Source organism: Leptopilina heterotoma, unplaced genomic scaffold (genome assembly GCF_015476425.1).
Source record: "Leptopilina heterotoma isolate Lh14 unplaced genomic scaffold, ASM1547642v1 Lhet_211, whole genome shotgun sequence".
Lineage (NCBI taxonomy): Eukaryota > Metazoa > Arthropoda > Insecta > Hymenoptera > Figitidae > Leptopilina > Leptopilina heterotoma.
In genome coordinates this window covers 808586-832882 of record NW_025110928.1, presented here as the reverse complement: position 1 = coordinate 832882, position 24297 = coordinate 808586, and the positions used below count along the sequence as shown (strand labels likewise).

The 24297-nt window shown below is 27.3% G+C and overlaps 2 protein-coding genes across 3 annotated transcripts in view; both read left to right on the top strand.

Moving 5' to 3' along the window:
* Positions 1-24297, top strand: part of LOC122501551 (inactive dipeptidyl peptidase 10) — a 248201-nt gene that overhangs the window by 7369 nt on the left and 216535 nt on the right. The gene's annotated exons all lie outside the window — the stretch shown is intronic.
* LOC122501552 lies at positions 13906-19739 on the top strand. The gene is made up of 3 exons (XM_043611100.1): positions 13906-14084; positions 14686-14908; positions 19139-19739. Exon 3 carries the CDS (start codon positions 19204-19206, stop codon positions 19705-19707), a length of 504 nt encoding a protein of 167 aa, XP_043467035.1. The 5' UTR covers positions 13906-14084; positions 14686-14908; positions 19139-19203; the 3' UTR covers positions 19708-19739.

The following is a 24297-nucleotide window of genomic DNA, read 5'->3' as shown; positions in this document are numbered from 1 at the left end:
TTTTTTCTATAATAGTAATTTTTTTTTTATTCAACAATATCTCTATTTAATTGATGAACTAAACTCGTAGATAGCAGAATTTATCAAAATGAAAAAATTCTGTCTAAAAAATATTCGGAAAAATAAAAATCCCAACATACAAAAATTCGGCTTAATAGAAATTTTACTAAAAAACGAAATTCTTAGAATATTTAATTTTTTGTAAATTAGAAATCTTGTTAAATACAAATTTTAGTAAATGGAAATTTAGAGGAATTGAAGTTTTAGTATAACAAACAGAAAATCTGGCGGAATTAATTTTTTGTAAGTAAGAATTTTGTTAAATACTAATTCCGCTAAATAAAAATTCAAAAGAGTGAATCTTTTATGTTAAAAATTAAAATTCAGATGAATTTAACTTTTGCTAAATTTAATTGTAAAATAATTAAACCTTTAAGACTAAAAAATCGAAATTTTGCTAAATAATTATTTGGTAAATTAGAATTCTTGTTAAACGTAAATTTAGCTAAATAGAAATTTAAAAGAGTGAATCTTTTATGTTAAAAACTAAAATTTAGCTAAATTTAACTTTTGTAAATTAGAATTCTTGTTGAATATATAAATTTAGCTAAATAGAAATTTAGAGAAATGTAATTTTTGATAAATCTAAGTGCAAAATAATTAAACTTTTAGACTTAAAAACCGAAATTTGGCTAAATTTATATTTGGTAAATTAGAATTCTTGTTAAATAAATAAATTTTTGTCATAAATTTAGAAAAAATAGAACTTTTTTATTCATTATTTGCTACTGTCAAAGTGCAAAATATTTAAACTCTTAGACTAAAAAAATCAAAACTCGGCTAAATATAAATTTGATAAATCAGAATTTGTTTAAAATACAAATTCCGCAAAAACTTTGATAAACCAAAATTCTTGTTAAATACAAATTCTGCTAAATAGAAATGTTGAGGAATTAAACTTTTTCACTAAAAATAAATTCGATTTCAAATAAAAAAACCTATTAATACAAAATTCAGCTAAATAAAAATAGTCATTTTTTTGTTTTTTTTAATTTTTAAATTCTGCCAAATAAAAATGTTTTTAACAAGAAATTTAATGAAACAAATAGTTTATTGAAAAATCGAAATACTAAAATTTTAGCTAAATAGAAATTTGGTTAAATATAAAAAAACTTAAATGAAAATGTAAATAAAAAAACAGAAGTTTATAGACATTTTGTAGAACAAAAATCATATTAAAAATATATTTAGCTAGGTAACGATTTAACCCTAAATAGAAATTTCCTTAATTCAGTTAAAAGTAAAAATAAAAAAAAAATTAATTAATTAATTTTTAAGTAAAATCTCTCTTGAATAAAAATTCTATTAAGTGAAAATTCCCTTGAATTTTATTTGTTAGAAAATTTACAACTGTAACTGTAACTTGAAAGTAAAACTAAAGTTAAACCTAAAACTATTTTTCATTTTAATTTGAAACTAAAACTAAAACAGCACTGTAAAAATTGAATTCAATACAAAATATACTGAATAAAACCTACAAAATAAAAATTTTGCTAAAATTTTGTTTTTTCTTTTATTCGCCCTTATTACATGCATCGAAAGTAAAGTGGTACATTACTAACTGGAAATATATATATAGCAATATATGCAAGTATATAGATGTTCTCTATAATAATCTCACACGGGTTCAATTTTGGGGGTCGATCGTTCATGTGACGCTACTCTAGACTGTTATAGTGGATCTATAATTATATTCAGAATGTGTGGAAACACGAGCTGCAGTGGGAATAACCACTAAGCTTTTCAAAATCGATTTCATTTCTAATTATGTACAATATTATTCAAAGTACTTTTGACATTATATATAACTGAACGTCGAACATTGTCGAGTGTTGACTCAATTCACAATTAAAAATCAATGTATTTATTTGTGTATACATGCATATGATAAAGTGCAAGCGTAAATAAATATTCTTCAATATTTTCATTAATTCTTTGATGGAAAAAATGGAAATTTGAGAGAAAGGGGAATATTCATATTCTAGTGGAAACTTGACGAAGGGGATTCTTTTTATTTTCACTTTATAAAGTAAATTTTCAAATAGCATAACATTTGAGCTGCATATTTTATCAATATTGCATGGTAATATTGCCAATATTGCCCAGCGATGATTAAACAATATTGTCTCAATATTGATTATGTTCCGCCATGTCGGATCATTTTTGAAAATAATTGATTTTTGTATTTTTTGAAATAACTTTTTTCTTTATTGAAATTTTAATTGATTCTTGTCAAAATTATATTTCTGGGAGTCGATTATGTATTTTTATTTCTACTTTCAGTTTCATTGTCACTTTTATTTTCATTTTCACTTTGATAGATTTTTATTTTCACTTTCACTTTAATAAATTTGTTTTTCACTTCTACTTATCCTTTCACTTTAAGAGATATTTATTTAAATTTTCACTTTCACTTTAATTGAATCTCATTTGCACTTTTGTTTCCGCTTTTGATAGATTTTCACGTTTACTTTCGTTTTCACTTTGTTACTATTTTATTTTTACTTTTATTTTCTCTTTTCACTTTTATTTTCACTTTGATGAAATATTTTTCAATTTTATTTTCACTCTTAATTTCAATAAATAATTTTCACTTTCACTTTAAAGGAATTTTATTTTCACTTTCACTTTGATTGAATCTCATTTGCACTTTTGTTTCCGCTTTTGATAAATTTTCACTTTTACTTTTATTTTCACTTTCATACTATTTTATTTTCACTTTTATTTTCTGTTTTCACTTTCATTTTCACTTTGATAGAATATTTTTCAATTTCATTTTCACTCTTAATTTTAATAAATTATTTTCACTTTCACTTTGATATATTTTTATTTTTAATTTTATTTACTCTTTGATAGATTTTCACTTTCATTTTCACTATAATAACAAATTAAATCCATTTTCATTTTCAATCTTCTATTTTAACTTTAATAGGATTTTATTTTTACTTTCATTCTCACTTTGACATTTTATTTTCACTTTTACTTACCCCTTTCAATGAATTTTTTTTTTTTCCTTTCTTTAGAGCCATTTTTAGTTGGCAACATTTTATTTTTACTTTGATATTTTTTTTCTTTCACTATCACTTGAAAACAGTTTTATTTTCTCTTTTTATCAAAGTGAAAGTGAAAATAAAAATCTATCAAAGTGAAAGTGAAAAAGAGAATGAAAATGAAAGTATAAATTAAATTAGTTAATAGAACGTAAGCGCGTTACACTTGTATAATTTTTTATTATATTATTATTATTATTATATTCATTACTATATTTGTATTACATTTCCTTCTATACTTCGTATTACAATTAACTATAATAATTTTTTATTTCATTCTTTCATTCTGTCTGTCCACGCTTTGAAGTTAGTTATATGCTTTTTTTTAAATATTATTTGACAGATCGAAAAAATGGAGGTATTTTTTCATGATTTATAATAAAACAATATTTGAAATTAGAAAATATAACAAAATTATGATTAACAAATAAATTTTGTTCAGAAACTCATTCTTTTCTTCTGGAAAAGGAACATTATTTATTCTATTCTATTTATCAATTACAAATTTTAATTGAAAATAAAATTGAAACTTTTTGAAATTTGTAGAAAATAAAGGAAAAAATATTACTCAAAAAAATGCTCTGTTACATTTATTTATACGAATTTCTTTAATTGTGAAATTATTCCAAAACATCAATAACTTTTTTTTTAAGTAAATATTTAATCAATATTATCTTTCCACAGGAATTAAGAATTTCAAAAATTTCAAATTCAAATCTTTTTAAATTCAATAACTTATAAGAATATTTTTATAAAACATGAAGATATCGATTGCTCCGAGTCGAAGACTCGGAGTGATCGATTTATTCATGTTTTATAATAATTAAAGATGACCGAGTGATAAAATCATTGTTTCATATTATAAGAATATTATTACAGTAACTTTTTTAAAATTATTTTTTATTTTATTTTATTTAACAAGTTTTTGATTCAAATCAATTATTATTTTCTCCAATTTTTAATTATTTTTTATGAAAATAATTGAATTCCTTAAAAAAAATTGTATTACTTTTAAAAATAATTGAATTATTGCGAAGGAATTTATAAAAAATTTGTAAATAATTGAATTCCTAAAAAATTTTTATTATTTTATGAAAATTATGAAATTCAAAAAAAATTTGAAATTGATTTGAAAATAATTGAACTTATGGGGAAGAATTTTGTTATTTTTAAAGATAATTGTGATTTTGACGAGAATTTTTTTTTTATTTTGAAAGATAATTGAATTTTATGAGAAGAATTTTATCACTCTTGAAAATAATTGAATTTCTGAAAATATTTGTAACTTTTCCAAAATTGGATTTTTAAAAATATTTTCAAAAAAAATTTGTATTACAAATTTTTAAATTCTATTATTTTTAAAATTGTTAATTTTATTCTAAAAAGTTAGCCGCGCGCTTTAGAACTCGAATTGTTGCTTGTTTTTTAATATTATTTGACTTTTGTTATTAATTTAATTACATATAATACCCACTATGCCTATATTATGTTTTTATTATATTTTCATTATTTTCGAGTATTAAATTTTTTTATTATATTTGTGTACCATATTTCTTATTATATTATTATTAAAATTCGAGGGAAAAAAAATTTGTTGTCGCGTTACAAGAGGATGAACAGGTATTAAAAAAAGTACAAGGCCATTAAAAGTTTAAATATTGCAGAAAGTAAGACAATAAAAGTTAATCTCTCAGTATAAAGAGGCGGAGAATATTTTGTAATATGCAATTTTTTTTTTTTTTTTTTGCTTTTTCTTTTTTTTCCACTATATTAATGAAATTGTGGCAGTAATTATTTTTTGTTCAACTATAACAAGTCAATTATTGCTTGTTACATACGTTTTCGTTTTTAATTTGTTATTCAATTTGACGGATTGGAGTATGTAGTTCGAGAAAACTCGTTTGGTCTGCAATATACATATATATTTATATATATACTTGAAATTCTCGTTGTAATGCTGCGGCAGCAATTTTCGACGTGCTCGTTTTCTAGATTCTATTAACTTGACGAGTTTTCATGCGACAATCGACATTTGTCTTTTCAGTATAAGTTTTGTAAAATATAATAAAATGAAATTTTCAATTTTTTTAAAAATTTTTTTAGGTTTTTTTCTACTTTTTTACATTTTTAAAACCTTTTTTTTACTACTTTTACGTTTATTTGCTTCCTTTTCTATTTATAATGAAAATAAATCGATGATGCGCTTCTTAAAAGTTTTTGAAATTGGTTGCAAAATGAACGGACTGTTGAAGTAACTTTTAAATATATTTATGTATATATCTATATGTATATATTTATTATATTAAACTTTCCTCTCAAAGATCGTATTTGTTTTTGAGACAGGAAGTTTGCAACAATTTAATACAATACCTCACATTAACCTACTCTCAAAAAGAAAAACTTTTTCTCTGAAAACAAACTACTGAAAGTGTTTTCAAATGGGGATAATAAGATTAATACCTTAAAGTTGATCCCAAGTCGCGACTAAGAAGTTCACTTTTAAAAGTGAGTTTTCAAACTCGAATTGCTATTCATTAGGGACAATTATCGGGATAAGAATTTATTATATTGATAAAAATATTCCACTTAATTATTAATATTATATATAGAGAAAACGTAAGAGAATGAAAAATCCAATTTGTTGAATCATTAATTAATTTATTAGAAACAAATAGAAATAAATACGAAATAAAAATGGGAAAAGTTACTTACAAAAAATTATATATAAATAAAAAAATACTAATAATACTTAATAATTATTATAATTTTGTAATTATTTATATAGGGTAAATGCACTAGTAGTCGGACACTTAAGGATACAATCTTAAATTATGCTTTTTTTCTTGAAATAGCAAATATCTACTGTGTTTATAAGCACATTATTAATTAAAGAAGTTCTTCAGGATTAAAAATCATATAAATTTGTTACAAATAGTTGAGTATTTAATAAAATACCCAGTGGGCACACTTGTTCAAAAGACATCCTGAAGATGTCTTTTTCGGTACGTCTTTTGGACTTTGTCAAAAGACGTCCTTAAGCCGTCTGTAAGATGTCCATAACTTGTCCTTGCGTAGTATATCCGAAGGACGTGCATAAGACGTCTTAAAGTCGTTTTAAAATTGTCCTATGTCCGGACAATTGTCGCCTTTGGGATGTCGAAATGATAATTTTTCACGCTATGTCAATTGACGTCTTTAAGTCATTTTTTGGACAAAAAACTATTTCTATAACTGAAACTTTCAAAACTGTGTAATATTAAATAATTTAAAAAATTTTGTATATTTAAGACAAATTTTTTACAAGGATTTTTAAAAAAAACAAAATTTTTGAAAAATAAAGCATTAAAATTCTTTTATTAAATTATATTTTCGTCTTTTTGTCATTCTAATTTTTAGATATAAAATAAAAAGAAAATAAAAATTTGTTGACATATCAAATTATAAAAATTCGTTACAAATATCGATTGTAAAATTATTTCGAAGCTTAAAAAAAATATTAACTATATTAAATTGACTTCTTTGGGTCGTTTTTAAGACACCTTTATTAAAAAAATAGCTTTCCAAATTATGAGGGTGTGTAACAAGAATTGTGAAAAACTTCCCTATCTTTTTCATACTTTATCCTTGACATTTTACAAACAATTATCCTACAAAAAAATTGCTATGCATAATATCTAAATAACGTCCCCCGAACGTCTTTTGGGCATAAAACTTAGAAAATTTTGTATATAAGATTGCAATATTTATCAGAATAACAATTTAGAGATAATTTCAGATTAGAAATGTTTATAAAACAGCTTTTTGCATAATTACAGCTTTTAAGTTGAGAAATTTTTTATTTAGGATAAAAAAAATTACCCGAAAAATTGCTGTTTATAATGTCTTAATGACGTCTTTAAGATGTCTTTTGGATATAAAATGCAGAAATTTTTCCTATGAGAAATAAGATTGCATTATTGAACAAAATATCAATTTCGAGTTTATTGTAGAGACTAAGAATGTTTACGAAAAAAATTTTTTTATACAAGCTGTTCATTTAAAAAACCTCTTTAATTTAGCATGAAAAAATGTACCTGAAAAACTGCTGCATATAATGTCCCATTGACGTCTTTAAGATGTCTTTTGGACAAAAAAATTAAAAATTTTTTGCTACGAGAAATAAGTTTGCAACATTAAGCAGACCAATAACTTTAAATATGACAGTTTCATTGAGGATACAAATATTAAAAAAGATAGTTCATCTAAAATACTTCTAAAATGTACTTGTTTGCAATTCAATTATAAAATTTCCTATTAGTGTCTTTAATACCAAAAGTTTTAAAAAAGTAGTTTTCGACACAGAACTTCCTGCAAGTTAAGTGATTTTATTCCGAACCTCAAGAAATGTAAATATTTTATTTCTTTAAATATTTACTTTGATAATTAACAAAATTAAAAAAAAACATTTTAATTGTTACATAGAAAATAATCAATTGCTTTTATCAGAAAAGTACAAAAAATTCGATAAAAGCGTTTGAAAACTTTTCCTTATTTTTCCATTTTTTATTAGATTTAATTAACTACATTTTTAGTAATTAATAAAACTGAAGCATATATCATCTAAAAATTTATTGTTATACACAGTTTGTTTTGACAGGGCGTGTGGACATGAACTATAGACAAATAAGAATGGATCCCATGTGAAGCAGAAAATCATTATGGGGAATCCACACTTCGATCTAAGATGCATATAAGCGGGACCATCAGGGTACGGTCCCATGTTGAGCAGAAAACACAATGAAAAGCAGAATTTCGTGAGAGTGGAAAGGATAGTGATATCTGACTATCTCTCTTGCACTCACGAAATTCTGCTTTGCATTCTGTTTTCTGCTCAGAATGGGACCGTACCCTGAAGGGGTATTCTATACCTCCGGTGGATTGGTCAAGCAATCGGCTCGATGAATTTTCACGGTCGGAAAATGTACTTTCATTGCGGGTATTTTTGAATAAGTAAATGTTGAAAAGGTTTTTACTTGCAAATTTATTTAAAAAAATGATTTTATCATAGAAATTCTTTTGAAAGTAATGTTAAAAAACATGTTTTATTTTAAAAGTTATCAAATTTTAATTCAAAATGTTTTAATTTTCCAAAGAAGTGTAAAAAGCCTAATGTTTTTGAAATGCTAGTACATACGGTACAGACTGTTTGTTATGAATGTACATAACCTAGCGTTGTGTTGTCTGTTCATTATTATTTAATATAATAATAATTAAATCATTAAATTTAGAATATAATAATATCACAAGCACGACAACACAACGCTAGGTTATGTACATTCATAACAAACAGTCTGTACCGTCTGTACTAGCATTTCAAAAACATTAGGCTTTTTACACTTCTTTGGAAAATTAAAACATTTTGAATTAAAATTTGATAACTTTTAAAATAAAACATGTTTTTTAACATTACTTTCAAAAGAATTTCTATGATAAAATCATTTTTTTAAATAAATTTGCAAGTAAAGCAGAAATCGTGCGATAGAAAGAGATGAACAGATATCAGGTTCTCACTCACTCACATGGTTTACGCTTTACGCCGACGCTTTCACGCCATCATGGGACGGTACCTTTAGGCTTTTTTCCTACATCGAGATATTTCGAGTTCGAGTATGACGTCAGAAAGCTGGAGGGAAAACAAACAGACGACCCAATGTAATTCTTATGGGAGGGAAAAATTTTGATACATTTTTTCAATGCTTTGCAGATTTTATAAATTTTAAACACTTTATATTTACATATATGGAATTTAAATGAATTCTATAAAATAATAATTGTAGTGGAATTAACACTTTACACTTCACAGGAACTTGAAAATATGCTAAAATGTATGTTTTTGAGGTTAGAAACGTTTGTTTACAACTATTTTATACATAGAGATAAGTGGTAAGCAGACGTTCCTAACCTTAAAAACATACATTTTAGCATATTTTCAAGTTTCTGTGAAGTGTAAAGTATTAATTTCACTACAATTATTTTACAGAATTCGTTTCAATTACATATATGTAGATAGAAAGTGTTTAAAATCCATTAAATTTTCAAAATATTGAAAAGAAAATGCCAAATTTATTTCTCCCATAAGAATTGCATTGCGTCGTCTGTTTGTTTTCCCTCCAGCTATCTGACGTCACACCTGAAATCGACTCTGACGTCACAACTGAAAAAGCCTAAAGGCCAACGCAGAATAGATCTGTAACCGGAACCGCAATCGTAAGCGTAACCGTAAGAATGAGTTAAAGAAGGATAGGTATATTGTTTATCCTTCTCTAACTCATTCTTACGCTTACGGTTACGATTGCGGTTCCGGTTACAGATCTATTCTGCGTTGGCCTTTATGAGGTCTGTTCTCGTTGCCTGCTTTTTCTTATGGCACGGTCACACCTCGGCTCCCTGCCTGCGCAGGTAGACGCCACGAGAGTAAGAGAAAGAGAACAAATAATTTGAATTGTCTGTCTTTTTCACTCTTATGTGTTATCATGACGATCTGCAGGCAAGCAGGCAGCCGAACTGTGGCCGTGCCATTACATGAGATAGAAAAGGGCGCAAAAATATATATCTGTCCTTTTCTAACACATACTAAGCGTTTGTGAACGACGTTCGCAAAGCAGTTGTGCTTAGGCCTTTACATTTCCTGCACTAGATGGGACTGCACCATAAGTCAGAGGAGTTCCCCATGCAATTTGATTAGACGAATTTTTATGGTGCTATTACTAAATTTGATTGGTTGTGATAATTAATCCATTTTTACTGACTCTGAAGTGAAAATGGAAGATTTCTCGTAGCCAATCAAATTTAATGATACGACCATGAAAATTCGTCGAGATTTAATCAATTTAGAACATGACTATTTGAACTACGGGGACTAAAAGGCCAATAACCAAATCAAACAAAATTGCTTGACCAAAATACCGGAGTTCCCCGTTTCTGAGTATATTCAGAAACGTGAAGCAGTTTTCTAAGTTGAAAACGAGTTTTCTATCTTGGAAGCCATTGGAAGTCATGCTAGAAAATTATTATTATGGCGGGATTATTTGAATGTCATATTTTCTACCAATCACAATTTATTACAATCTGACATTCAAATCATCCCGCCATAATAATAATTTTCTAGCACGACTTCCAATGGCTTCCAAGATAGAAAACTCGTTTTCAACTTAGAAAACTGCTTCACGTTTCTGAATATATTCATAAACGGGGAGTTAAACAAGCGCCTTAAAGAAGAATCCAAATAAGGGTGCGATCCCATGTGAGCAGAATACGTCGACCAAAAGCAGAAAATCATGAGAGTGAAAAAAACAACAATATCTATATATCTCTTTTGCACTCATGATTTTCTGCTTTAGGTCGACATATTCTGTTCACATGGGATCTCACCCTTCCTTCCCGGGACCCAGTTTGATGTGCAGAGACTGAGCATGGCACAAGATATTATTATTATATTATATACTATTATTGTTATTGCCCTACATATACTTTTAACCTTGTTACACTCACTGATCAACGCAAAACACAGCTTTTGAAAGTAAACATGTTAATACATCCTCATATTTAGCACCATATTGTGCTTTCTTTTATTCTAACGATGCTCATCTATTAGTGGGGGTCTAACAAATTAACTATTAAAAACTTTCATGTTCTTTGTTAGGTTGGATCTACATGTCAACGAAAAAATAAAAAACACGATGCGCAAACGCGAGACAAATCTAACACATCATCGAAACTTTTCTAAAAGTTGAAATTACCTTGAATGCAATGTTCGGAATCTTTAACTTTGGCTGCTTCGCAAAATAAACATTGTAAACGAACTCATTCACCCAAGATTAACAACCTCTCGATACGTTTCGTATTCTTTTTATTGGAGTGTCTTTGAGTCGGTAGTGTTTGTTGTGTTGTAAGAAGATTCCAGAAAGAAATGAATGTGACATGTCTGCTGATTTATGCGGTAAGTTTATTTTAATTCCTTTCTTATTAAAAACAGATATACGAACACAATACGCCGCCATGGGACTCCACCCCAGTAAAAAAAGAAGTATTGAGTGGAGCGTTTAGGAATTGAGTGAAGCTCTGAGCCAATACGGATTCGAGTAAAAACCGTATTGGGACGTTTGACTCAATCTTTTTTTCATCCGCCGAATACGGTCTTATTTTAGCATTAAAATTAAAATCACATGAGCAGAGTACACATTATAAATTGAAAGCACAGTTATCCTGGAATGTAAAAATGCCGATTTCGATAAGAAACAGTGAATATTTTTTTATTCTTTGTTAAAAATTGGTAAAAGCAAAATTTGATAAGCGCAACTGAATTTACCATGTGAATAAATGAAGTGGTAAGTTTAAATGGACTAAAAGAAATCTACTGTTACCGACAGAAAGTTCCTAGAGAATTGTAAAACAATGAAATTTCATTGTTTTGTTGAATTTACCACAATTCTCTAGGAACTTTCTGTCGGTAAAAGTAGATTTCTTTTAGTCCATTTAAACTTCCCACTTCATTTATTCACATGGTAAATTCAGTCGTGCTTGTCAAACTTTGCTTTTACCAATTTTTAACAAATATTCACTGTTTCTTATCGAAATAGGCATTTTTACATTCCAGGACAATTGTGCTTTCAATTTATAATGTGTACTCTGCTCATGTGATTTTAATTTTAATGCTAAAATAAGACCGTATTCGGCGGATGAAAAAAAGATTGAGTCAAACGTCCCAATACGGTTTTTACTCGAATCCGTATTGGCTCAGAGCTTCACTCAATTCCTAAACGCTCCACTCAATACTTCTTTTTTTACTGGGACCCTCACTGCAGGTTTTTGACATAAAATACCTGGTCAAAATATGGGATATTTTACTGAATAAAACCACGTAATTTACCTGATATATTTTACGCGCCCAACCCTGCGTTATGTTTATTTTATTTATTTATATTTATTCATCCAGTCGATGGTTTGACCAAAACACCAGAGGTATAGAAGCACCTTTATTATAGGTCTACCGAGATTTGCGAGAATTTTCTTGTAGAAGTACCATACAGCCATCACCTATGAGGCCGCAGTCCCATGACAGCGTTTTGCGTTGCGTCGTAATGGGAGAGAAAAAGACGCAAATATACGTTTGCTGCATTCACTCTTATTACAACGTAACGCAAAACGCTGCCATGGGACTCCAGCCTTATGCTGATTCCACACTTACCCAATCGCTCCGCTTTTCCGTGGCGCTTCGCGTGAGACAGAAAAAGATAGAGATAGTCTATGTCTTTTTCTATCTCACGCAAAGCGCCACGGAAAAGCGGAGCGCTGGGTAAGTGTGGAATCAGCATTAGGGTGTAGTCCCATGGATGGCAGCGTTTTGTAACTAGGCCATGAGGGTGGAGTCCCATGACAGCGTTATGCGTTGCGTCTTAATGGGAGAGAAAAAGACGCAAATATACGTTTGCTGCATTCTCTCTCATTACGACGCAACGCAAAAGCTGCCATGGGACTGCGGCCTGAGTGCAAATATAGCGAACGTATATCTCCATCTCATCTCTCTCACACGCATGGCCTAGTTACAAAACGCAACGCAAAACGATGCCATGGGACTTCAGCCTTAGGCTTTTTCAGTTGTGACGTCAGAGTCGATTTCAGGTGTGACGTCAGATAGCTGGAGGGATAACAAACAGACGACGCAATGCAATTCTTATGGGAGAAAAAAAATTTTGCATTTTCTTTTCAATGTTTTGCAAATTTAATGGATTTGGAACATTTTTTATCTACATATATGTAATTGAAACGCATTCTGTAAAATAATTGTAGTGAAATTAACACTTTACACTTCACAGAAACTTAAACGCTGCCATGGGACTTCAGCCTTAGGCTGAAGTCCCATGGCAGCGTTTTGCGTTGCGATTTGTAACTAGGCAATGAGTGTGAGAGAGATGAAGATATATGTTTGCTATATTTGCACTCATGGCCTAGTTACAAAACGCAACGCAAAACGCTGCCATGGGACTCCACCCTAAGGAGACCGAACGACATGTATTGAAAGTGGACCTGATTTCGGTTCCCTCTTAACATCGTGAAAACACCGAATGCAACACTAGCGCTACTCGCGGGAAAATGAAGAAATAAACTGCATTTTTTTAATAATCACATGCCAGTTTACTATTTACACTTGGCGAATAATAAATATTTATCACTATATTTGACTACGCTATAACCATACTACGCTGCACGTTGCTGCACATACATAATTGTAGGTTATATTATGAATTTCCATGACAGTTACCACTTTTCTCACAAGTAGCGCTAGTGTTGCATTCGGTGTTTTCACGATGCTAAGCGGGTACCAAAAAGTGGTACACTTTCAATACAGATTTCGCACGGTCGTTCGGTCTCCTTATACTACTCCATGGCTAAAATGTATGTTTTTGAGGTTAGGAACGATTGTTTACCCTTATTTTATACATTTTATACATAGAGATAATAGTGGTAAATAGACATTCCTAACCTTAAAAACATACAATTTAGCATATTTTTAAGTTTCTGTGATGATGTGTAAAGTGTTAATTTCACTACAATTATTTTACAGAATCCGTTTCAATTACATTTATGTAGATATAAAGTGTTTAAAATCCATTAAATTTGCAAAACATTGAAAAGAAAATGCAAAATTTTTTTCTCTTATAAGAATTGCTTTGCGTCGTCTGTTTGTTTTTCCTACAGCTATCTGACGTCATACTCGAACTCGAAATATCTCGATGTAGTGAAACAGCCTAATTGTCGCAGTTTGGATGTTTCACTCTATGTGGATAAACCTTAATGTTGAAGGTTGAACTAGTAACGATACACCGGAACGGCGGAACCGGAAACCTGTCTTTTCTGTCGAGTCATCAATGGAAGCCACATCCAGCTCATGCCAAATTATCGGAATTTTATTTTATTCCAAACAATTACATAGTGGTATGTAATTCATATTTTATGAAAATAGTGTTATTTGAAATTATATTTCGACAAATAGTTTTTTATTCATTATTTTAACAATCATAGTGTCCGACTATATAGATATAAAAAGTTAAAGATTCTGAAAATTTGGAAAATTCGTCCTTCATTTTATTTTCTGTTATTTTTGAATATTTTCGATATTACATCATAACAATTTTTAAAAGAAAAATGTTTATATAATTACAATTTCTATCAAAATTTTAATTTTTGTTTTTAAAAAAATGAATTCAATAAGATTCTTTTTTGAATTTGATAGGAACAATTGTTTTAGAGAATAAGTCTAATTCGATGAACTTTTCTTTGCAAGAATTGAATTTTTTGTAAATAATAAAATTTTTTGAAAGAATTCAATTATTTATTATACAATTTGTATGTAGTTCAGCGAAAAATTTAATTAGTGTTTTTAAAAAAAATTGTATTATATTAAAAAATTTTGATTAAATTCTTCGCAAAGAATTCTGAAACTAAATTGAAACTAAAAAGTCTAAACTAAAAAACTAACTTACTAAACTAAATTCTGATATTAGACATATTTAATTATTCATCCACTCTCCTTCAGATGATGGTGATTTATGCGAGCAATTCAACTCAATTCAGTCTACAATTCAAAAAAATATTGCCGGCGATTTAGAAAAAAACATCGTCTGAAGTTTCGAAGAGATTGGAGGATATTCGAACGCGTTACGCCTTCTAAAGACTTTTGTTTATGATCTCTGCAGATTTGTTTACTTTTCGTTTTTAATACTAGGAAAATTCCGTTTGGATTTGAAACTGATAATAAGGTAAACAAAAAATATTTATGTATTTGTAAGTTAAAAAAATCTTTTTTTGAAGTTAAGTTGTTTTTTAAAATACGATAAGATTATAATTTGTTTTCGTTAAAGAAATAGATGAACGAAATAGATAAATGCAAGGTATTGAAATACGCAAAATTATTGTATTGAATTGTTAAGGATTTTTTTATCCTTTTTATCAATATTAAGATGAGATTTTTAATGTCAAAGATATTTTTAATTAAAGATGAATTGTGTGATTTAAAGGGATCAAAAGTTTTTCTCTTTGAGAGATAAAGTAGTTGACAACCATTTTTTAAAGTCAGTTTTAAACTTTTGTGTACTTTCATTATTTAATTATTCTATCGATTATTCGTTTTTGAACATCACAACACTATTGAGGAAGTAATTTTTAGAATTTTTGCTCCCAGATATAAAAACTGAAATATCTTAAGAAAAACGTATTCATCAAAATTTTTAGAACATTTTTTTCTTATATGGCATTAAAAGTTTTGAATAATCTTGTAATTAAGGAAAAGACAGGATTTTAGAAAAGTATAATTAAAATTTTTTAGGCCTTTGCACTTATCTTCAAAAATCTATTTACTAATTCAGAGTTGCCACGCAACCTGGAAAATTGGAAAACCTGGAAATGTCAGGTAATTTTATAAACTTTGAAAAAACCTTGTAAAGTCAGGGATTTTCAATCGGAATCCTGGAAAATTGTTGTTTTCTAAAATTATTGTGTTTATTCTTGAAATCTAATTTCACTTAAATGTTTCAAAATTAATTCAATTTTAAAAGAATTGCGTTTACAATTCAATGATTTTTAATATCTACTACTTTAATAAAAATTCCTAAAAGAATTCAATTAGTTAAACAAAATTTTAATAAAATTCAACGGAAACATTCAATTATTTTCATAAATAATAAAACTTAATTATTTTTAATACAATTTTAATGGAATTCCTCGAAAAAATTTATTATTCTTAAAAATGTTATTATTAAAGAAATTTAATTATTTTAATAACCTTTGCTACAATTTATTTATTAGAATTTGAGTATTATTTTTAATGAATTTATAATTAAATTTCTTTAAAGAATAAAATAATTTTCAAAAGTTTTAATGAAATTCTTTGCCTAACAATTGAATTTTTTTCAAAATAATTTTAATAAAATTCTTCTCAGAAATGCAAGTATGTTTAAAAATTTACAAATATTCTTGTCAAAATTTTAATTATCTTTATAAATAATAAAATTTTTCTCAGCAATTCAATTATTTTCAAAACTTTTAATAAAATTCTTAGCAGAATTTCAATTATTCAATTGTTTAATAAAATAATTATTTTTATAGTTAAATAATTGAATTTTCATAGAATTTTCTAATAAATATTGATTTAAAAATGAATTTCAAATTAAAATCTTTCAAAAATTTTTTGTGCATGATTTATTGCACCCTAATTATTATGTTTCTTTATCTAATGTTTTATTCAATGTCGTTTAATTTAAGTCCCAAATTTAATAACCAATAATTGGTTTATTTTATTATTTATTATACTCGTTTTAAAATAGATGGTCCACTTTTTCGAACAAAAATATTTATAATGTAGTTTCTTGCTTTGTTAAGTACATATTTTTGTAGTTGGTAGTTCAAACGGTTTAAAGTTTTTCGAAATTCAAAATATCATAAAAATTTCCAATACAAAGTTTGTAATAAAGCAAAAAGCTTTTTACGTAATCGCTTTTTTAGTCTCTGTAATAATATCGAGTTTATCATTTTCGTTAAAAGTTAAAACCGGAATCTCATTTCTCGGAGGAAAAATTTCTAAGTTCTATGTCCAAAAGACGTCCCTAGGACGTCCCGAGGACGTCAATTGGACATTATACATTGCAATTTTTCAGTTACGCTTCTTCATCTTAAGTAAAAGGTTTTCCAAATAAAAAAATTGGTAATAAAAAGCTTTTTTCGAAAACCGTTTTAGTCTCTGAAATTATATATGAGTTTATCATTTTCGTTAAAAGTTAAAACTGGAATCTTATTTCTCGGAGGAAAAATTTCTAAGTTCTATGTCCAAAAGACGTCCCGAGGACGTCAATTGGACATTATACATTGTAATTTTTCAGTTAATCTTTTTCATCTTAAATAAAAGGTTTTTCAAATAAAAAAATTGGTAATAAAAAGCTTTTTTCAAAAACCGTTTTAGTCTCTGAAATTATATATGAGTTTATCATTTTCGTTAAAAGTTAAAACGGGAATCTTATTTCTCGGAGGAAAAATTTCTAAGTTCTATGTCCAAAAGACGTCCCGAGGACGTCAATTGGACATTATACATTGTAATTTTTCAGTTACGCTCCTTCATCTTAAGTAAAAGGCTTTCCAAATAAAAAAATTGGTAATAAAAAACTTTTTTCGAAAACCGTTTTAGTCTCTGAAATTATATATGAGTTTATCATTTTCGTTAAAACTTAAAACTGGAATCTTATTTATCGGAGGAAAAATTTCTAAGTGCTATGTCCAAAAGACGTCCCTAGGACGTCCCGAGGACGTCAATTGGACATTATACATTGTAATTTTTCAGTTAATCTTTTTCATCTTAAATAAAAGGTTTTCCAAATAAAAAAATTGGTAATAAAAAGCTTTTTTCGAAAACCGTTTTAGTCTCTGTAATTATATAGAGTTTGATATTTATATTAAAAATTAAAACTGGAATCTTATTTCTCTAAGGAAAAATTTCTAAGTTCTATGTCCAAAAGACGTCCCTAGGACGTCCCCGGGACGTCAGTTGGACATTATACATTGCAATTTTTCAGTTAAGCTTTTTCATCCTACAGGCCTCGGATATCTTGAAAAATTGTCAAAATTTCAATTATCTTTATAAATAATAAAATTTTTCTCGGCAATTCAATTATTTTCAAAACTTTTAATAAAATTCTTGGCAGAATTTCAATTATTCAATTGTTTAATAAAATAATTATTTTTATAGTTAAATAATTGATTTCTCGTAGAATTTTCTAATAAATATTGATTTAAAAATGAATATGAAATTAAAATCTTTCAAAATTTGAACTTTTCATATTTTTAATTAAGAATTCTATAAATTTAATTTTTCTCAATAAGTTTAATGTAATTTTTTTCAATATTTAAAGTTTTTAATTTCTAATATATTTAATTGAAGAATTTCAGAATAATCGGAATTTCGTAATAATTTTAATCAAATTCTTTAAAACGATTCAATTATTTTTATAAAAAATTAGAAATTCAATTATTTTCAATATCTAGTATTATCATAAAATTTCGCAAAATAATTCATAATAAAAAAAAATTTATTCAAAATTCAATTATTTTTATAAATAATAAAACTTCCACAGGAATTCAATTAATTTTGAATAGTATTTTAAAAAAATTTCGAAAAAATCTATTCTTTAACAAAATTGTTATACAATTTATAATTTAATTACTTTCACTAATAATAACATTTTTCATTAAATTTAAAACAAAAAAAGCACATATTTTTTGGAAATTCAATTTTTTAAAAAAGTTTTGATAAAATTCTAAGGAAAAATTCAGTTGTTCTCGAAAACTTTTCGCATTTAAATGTTTTTCTATATTATCTACTATTTTTATAAAATTTCCAAATAGAATTCAATTATTTAAAAAAATTTTTGTAAAAATCTTTGTAAGATTTCAATTCTTTTTATAAATAACAAAATTTTTTTATGAATTAAATTATTTAAATTAGAATTTAAAAACATTATTCCAAAGAAATGAATTATTTAAACATTTTTATAAATTCTTCGCAAAAATTAAATTATTTTTATAAATATTTAAATTCTTTCATGAAAATTAAAATTCCAGGAATTCAATTTATTAGCAGGATAAGAAAGAAGTAAATATTTTAGATAAAATTAAGGATAAAGTTAGGAAAATAAAATTTAGAATTATTATAAGGATATGAAAAAAAAGTTAATATTTTTTACGATAATCAGGCAAAGCGAAGGGGTAAATAAATAATCAAATTTTTGTGGGCAAATTTAAATTTTCTACTTATTAATTTTAAAGTTACTTTTTACTACTTTTTTAAAATTAAATTTTTGGTAAGGAGCCTACTGGTATACGTACGGGAAAAACGAGGAATTGAAAAAAATATCCGTGAATTTTTGGAAAATTTCGCTAATTCTTTAAAAATCTATAAAAACCCAGAGAAAAATATTATTTAAACAAAATATATTTTATTTGAGTGCGATTCCATGAGAGATCACATCGAACTAGCAGTTTCGAGAAGACAAGCCATGCTTATCGAGCTATGGGGGACATCCCAAACGTTAGTGTCGTGAAGAGCAGTCCAATCGACCTAATTGGGGGAACCAATCGAAATAGCAGTGTCGTGAAGAGCAGTCCAGTCGACCTAATTGGAGGAGCCAATCCAAGTAGCAGCTTCAGGGAGACGAGCCATGCTAGTCGAGCTAGAGGGACATCCCAAACGACAGTCGTGAAGAGCAGTCCAGTCGACCAAATGGGGGGAACCTATCGAAATAGCAGTGTCGTGAAGAGCAGTCCAGTCGACCTAATTGGGGGAGACAATCCAAGTAGCAGCTTCAGGGAGACCAGCCATGCTAGTCGAGCTAGAGGGACATCCCAAACGACAGTCGTGAAGAGCAGTCCAGTCGACCTAATTGGGGGAGCCAATCCAAGTAGCAGCTTAAGGGAGACCAGCCATGCTAGTCGAGCTAGGGGGACATCCCAAACGACAGTCGTGAAGAGCAGTCCAGTCAATTTAATGGGGGAGCCAATCCAAGTAGCAGCTTAAGGAAGACCAGCCATGCTAGTCGAGCTAGGGGGACATCCCAAACGACAGTCGTGAAGAGGAGTCCAGTCAATTTAATGGGGGAGCCAATCCAAGTAGCAGCTTAAGGAAGACCAGCCATGCTAGTCGAGCTAGAGGGACATCCCAAACGACAGTCGTGAAGAGCAGTCCAGTCGACCTAATTAAGGGAAGCAATCGAAATAGCAGCTTCCGGGAGAACAGCTTCAGTGACACTTTCAGGGAGGGCAGTCCAATTGATAGTTCCAGAGAGAGCAGTCCAATTGCTGTTGGTAATCCTAACGAGGGATTAAGAGAGGCAAATTCTGAAAACACTATCGCAGGTAATTGTTCTGCTTTCATATCTCTATCATTTATACTTTTTTGTGCATGATTTATTGTACCCCAATTACTATGTTTCTTTGTTCAATGTTTTATTCAATGTCGTTTAATTTAAGTCCTAAATTTAATAAGCAATAATTGGTTTATTTTATTATTTATTATACTCGTTTTAAAATAGATGGTCCACTTTTTCGAACAAAAATATTTATAATGTAGTTTCTTGCTTTGTTAAGTACATATTTTTGTAGTTGGTAGTTCAAACGGTTTAAAGTTTTTCGAAATTCAAAATATCATAAAAATTTCCAATACAAAGTTTGTAATAAAGCAAAAAGCTTTTTACGTAATCGCTTTTATTCTCTGTAATAATATCGAGTTTATCATTTTCGTTAAAAATTAAAACTGGAATCTTATTTCTCGGAGGAAAAATTTCTAAGTTCTATGTCCAAAAGACGTCCCTAGGACGTCCCGAGGACGTCAATTGGACATTATACATTGTAATTTTTCAGTTAATCTTTTTCATCTTAAATAAAAGGTTTTTCAAATAAAAAAATTGGTAATAAAAAGCTTTTTTCGAAAACCGTTTTAGTCTCTGAAATTATATATGAGTTTATCATTTTCGTTAAAAGTTAAAACGGGAATCTTATTTCTCGGAGGAAAAATTTCTAAGTTCTATGTCCAAAAGACGTCCCTAGGACGTCCCGAGGACGTCAATTGGACATTATACATTGCAATTTTTCAGTTACGCTTCTTCATCTTAAGTAAAAGGTTTTCCAAATAAAAAAATTGGTAATAAAAAGCTTTTTTCGAAAACCGTTTTAGTCTCTGTAATTATATAGAGTTTGTCATTTTTATTAAAAGTTAAAACTGGAATCTCATTTCTCGGAGGAAAAATTTCTAAGTTCTATGTCCAAAAGACGTCCCTAGGACGTCCCGAGGACGTCAATTGGACATTATACATTGTAATTTTTCAGTTAATATTTTTCATCTTAAATAAAAGGTTTTTCAAATAAAAAAATTGGTAATAAAAAGCTTTTTTCGAAAACAATTTTAGTCTCTGCAATTATATATGAGTTTATCATTTTCGTTAAAAGTTAAAACTGGAATTTTATTTCTCGGAGGAAAAATTTCTATGTAGACACCCGTTTCAGAAAGAACTTGTTTTTTCTTCTTTTTTCTAGTCTATACTTTTAACAAACAAAATATCTTCATATTTCTGAAATATTTAAATAAATAAAAAGTAATTAAACAATTTGGTAAAAATTTGAAAATTTTTAAAGTGCATACAATGCAGGGTGTCTACTGATCCTTGAAGTCCTGGAATACCTGGAAATGTCCTGGAATTTGAATAAATGTCCTTAAATGTCCTGGATTAAAAATTTTACTCAATTTTAAAAAAATAATTTTTTTGAGCCATCAAAAAATAATTTCAATTTGTCATTTGATTAAAGAAACTGGTATCTATACAATATTCATTTTTAACTTTTTTTATAATAAAATAAATATTTTTGTTTAAGTATAGGTTAATTTAAATTATTTTAAAATCGTAATATGAAATAATATTACACATGGTTGCCACAAAATTTTAATTTTATTTTTCCCTGATTTCCAGACAAAATTTTCAGGTTTTTCCTGACCCTGAAGAACATTAATAACTTCTTTTTTAAAATAAATATTTAATCATTATTATTTTTCTTTAGGAATTTATATTCTCAAATTCAATACCTAACTTACGAGAATATTATAATAAATTTAAGATAACAAAGTAATAAAATCATTATTTTATTTCATAAGAATATTGTAACTAAAAATTCAAATTTTCAAAGATTTTAAATTAAATTATTTTTAAAATTAAATTAATTCTAAAAATTCACGCTATAATGTTTTTAATATTCAATTATAATTTAAAATTTTAAGAGAAATTCATTTTTGAATAAATTTTTATTAGAAAATTTCTTCAGAATTCAATTACTAAAATACAAAAATAAATAATTTATTCAGTAATTACATGTTTTACAAAATTGAATTTTTATGAAGAATTTCATCAAAATTTTTAATAGCAATTGAATTTTTTCAGCGAATTTTATAAAATTATAAAAAATCTTTATTAAGAATTATTTGAATTCCTGTGAAGAATTTTATTTGTAAAAATAATTGAATTTCAGATAAAAATATTATTTATGAAAATAATTAATTTCTTGTGAAGAATTTTACTCAAATTTTTTTAAATAATTGAATTTTTCAGAATTTTTAAAAACTCTTTAAAAATAGTTAAAATTTAATACAAAATTAAAAAAATTTTTTAAATTATTTAATTCCTGTGAAAATGTTTATTTTAAAAAAAATTGAATTCTTGGGAAGAATTTTATTAAAATATCTTAAATAATTGAATTGTTTCGAAGAGTTTTACAAAAATTTTTGACAATAATTGTATTTATAGAAAAATGTTGTTTTTTACGAAAATAGTGATATTCTATGGCCGATTTTATTGTAATTTTTCAAATTTATAGAGCATTTTATCAAAATTTTTAAAAATAATTGAATTCTCAAGAAAAAAAATAATTGATTTCTGGCGAAGGATTTTATTCAAATTTCTTTAAATAATTGAATTTCCTTAAAAATGTAATTTTGTGAAAATAATTTAATTCTTAAGGTGAAATGTTTTGTAAATAATTGAATTATATAAGAAAATTTTGTTAAAATTGCAATTTAATGAACTAAATCTTGTAAAGAATTTCGTCAACTTTTATTTAATTAATAGAATTATTAAGGGTGTTCGATCAAGAAAGGTATTTAAAAATGGCGGTCAGAAGTTATACTTTTTTTGATACGAATGTTTATCGTAATTGACACATTGATAGTAATTTGAAAAGAATCAGCCGGAATTTTGAAAATTTTTGCTTTAATTTGAGTCTAAGAAATTGAAGATTGTTTAACATATATGCAACAATAGGAAGTAAACTAAGAGATTTCTATGTACCTGGTGGGTGATGCCCTCTGAAGATATTTTTTAATAGCACTAATTTGTTTATATTTCGCTTGTGTGGTTCTAGTTTACTTCCTATCATTCTATTTATGTATAAATGTTTAATTTATTAGAAGAAAATGAAAGTACAACCATTCAAGATTCCGGCTAATTTTTTAAAAATTGTGATAAATGTCTCAATTGTGATAATAATCCATTTCAGATGAAGCATAAGTTCTGGCAGCCATTTTTAAAGGTTTTTCTTGTTCGAACACCCTTAAAAGATTTTTATTTAAATTTTTTGAAATATTTGAATTTCTGAGACTATTTTTTCAATTTTTCTTTATATAGGGTAAACGTACCAATTGTCGAGGATGGTTCCTGTTGTCGAGTAAACAAACTTTGAATTTTATTTAAACAGTGTAGCACATTGAAAATGAAAAAAAGTAATAAATATTAATTTTTTTATGCGTTATAAATGTAAAAAAAATATATTAATATTATATAAACAAACAAATGAGACATTTTAGACAATATTTTTTGGTTATTACCATGGTAACATCGACAAATGGAACACCCTCGGCAATTGGTACACTTACCCTATTTAAATTTTTTCAAAAATTTCATGAAGGGTGCAGTCTGGGTCTTTTGCACGTATTTTGAAGAATTTTTTTTATAGTGAAATTCATTTAAACATTTCTAAATTTTTACATATTATTACACGTATATTAAAATAAAAATAAAATTTTTCTTTATGTATTTTTTGTTGTTAATAGCGAAGAAATGGAGACTGTAAAAAAAATCTGAAAAATCTGGTTGACATGATATCTTCAGTCAGAACAAACAGAATCAAAAAATTCAAACGGATTATTAAAATATAGGTAAATGTTTACAGCTGGAACTAAAATAAAAAATTTGCATTGAAAAATAACAAAATGGCGGACTTTCTACTTTTTCAACGCTTCTTTTGCAACTAAAATTGTTTAAAAAATAGGTTAAAAATTATTTAAAAATTATGATTTTAGTTCAGGCTGTAACCATTTACATACATTTTAATAAACCGTTTGAATTTTTTGATTCCGTCTGTTCTGACTGAAGATATCATGTTAACCAGATTTTCGAGATTTTTTTTTACAGTTGGCCATTTCTTCGCTATTAACCCTCTGCCTACGCTGAGTTATCCCCACTCTAGCGCTTTTAAATGTAATTCCCATAGTCCCCACCAGGCGACCGAATTGTCGTTTTTTGTCGATAACGGTCACTTGAGTAGGCAGAGGGTTAACAACAAAAAA

Excerpts from the sequence above, each read along its gene's own strand:
- LOC122501552 (XM_043611100.1), top strand. The coding sequence starts at position 19,204 with ATGGGGGACATCCCAAACGTTAGTGTCGTGAAGAGCAGTCCAATCGAC.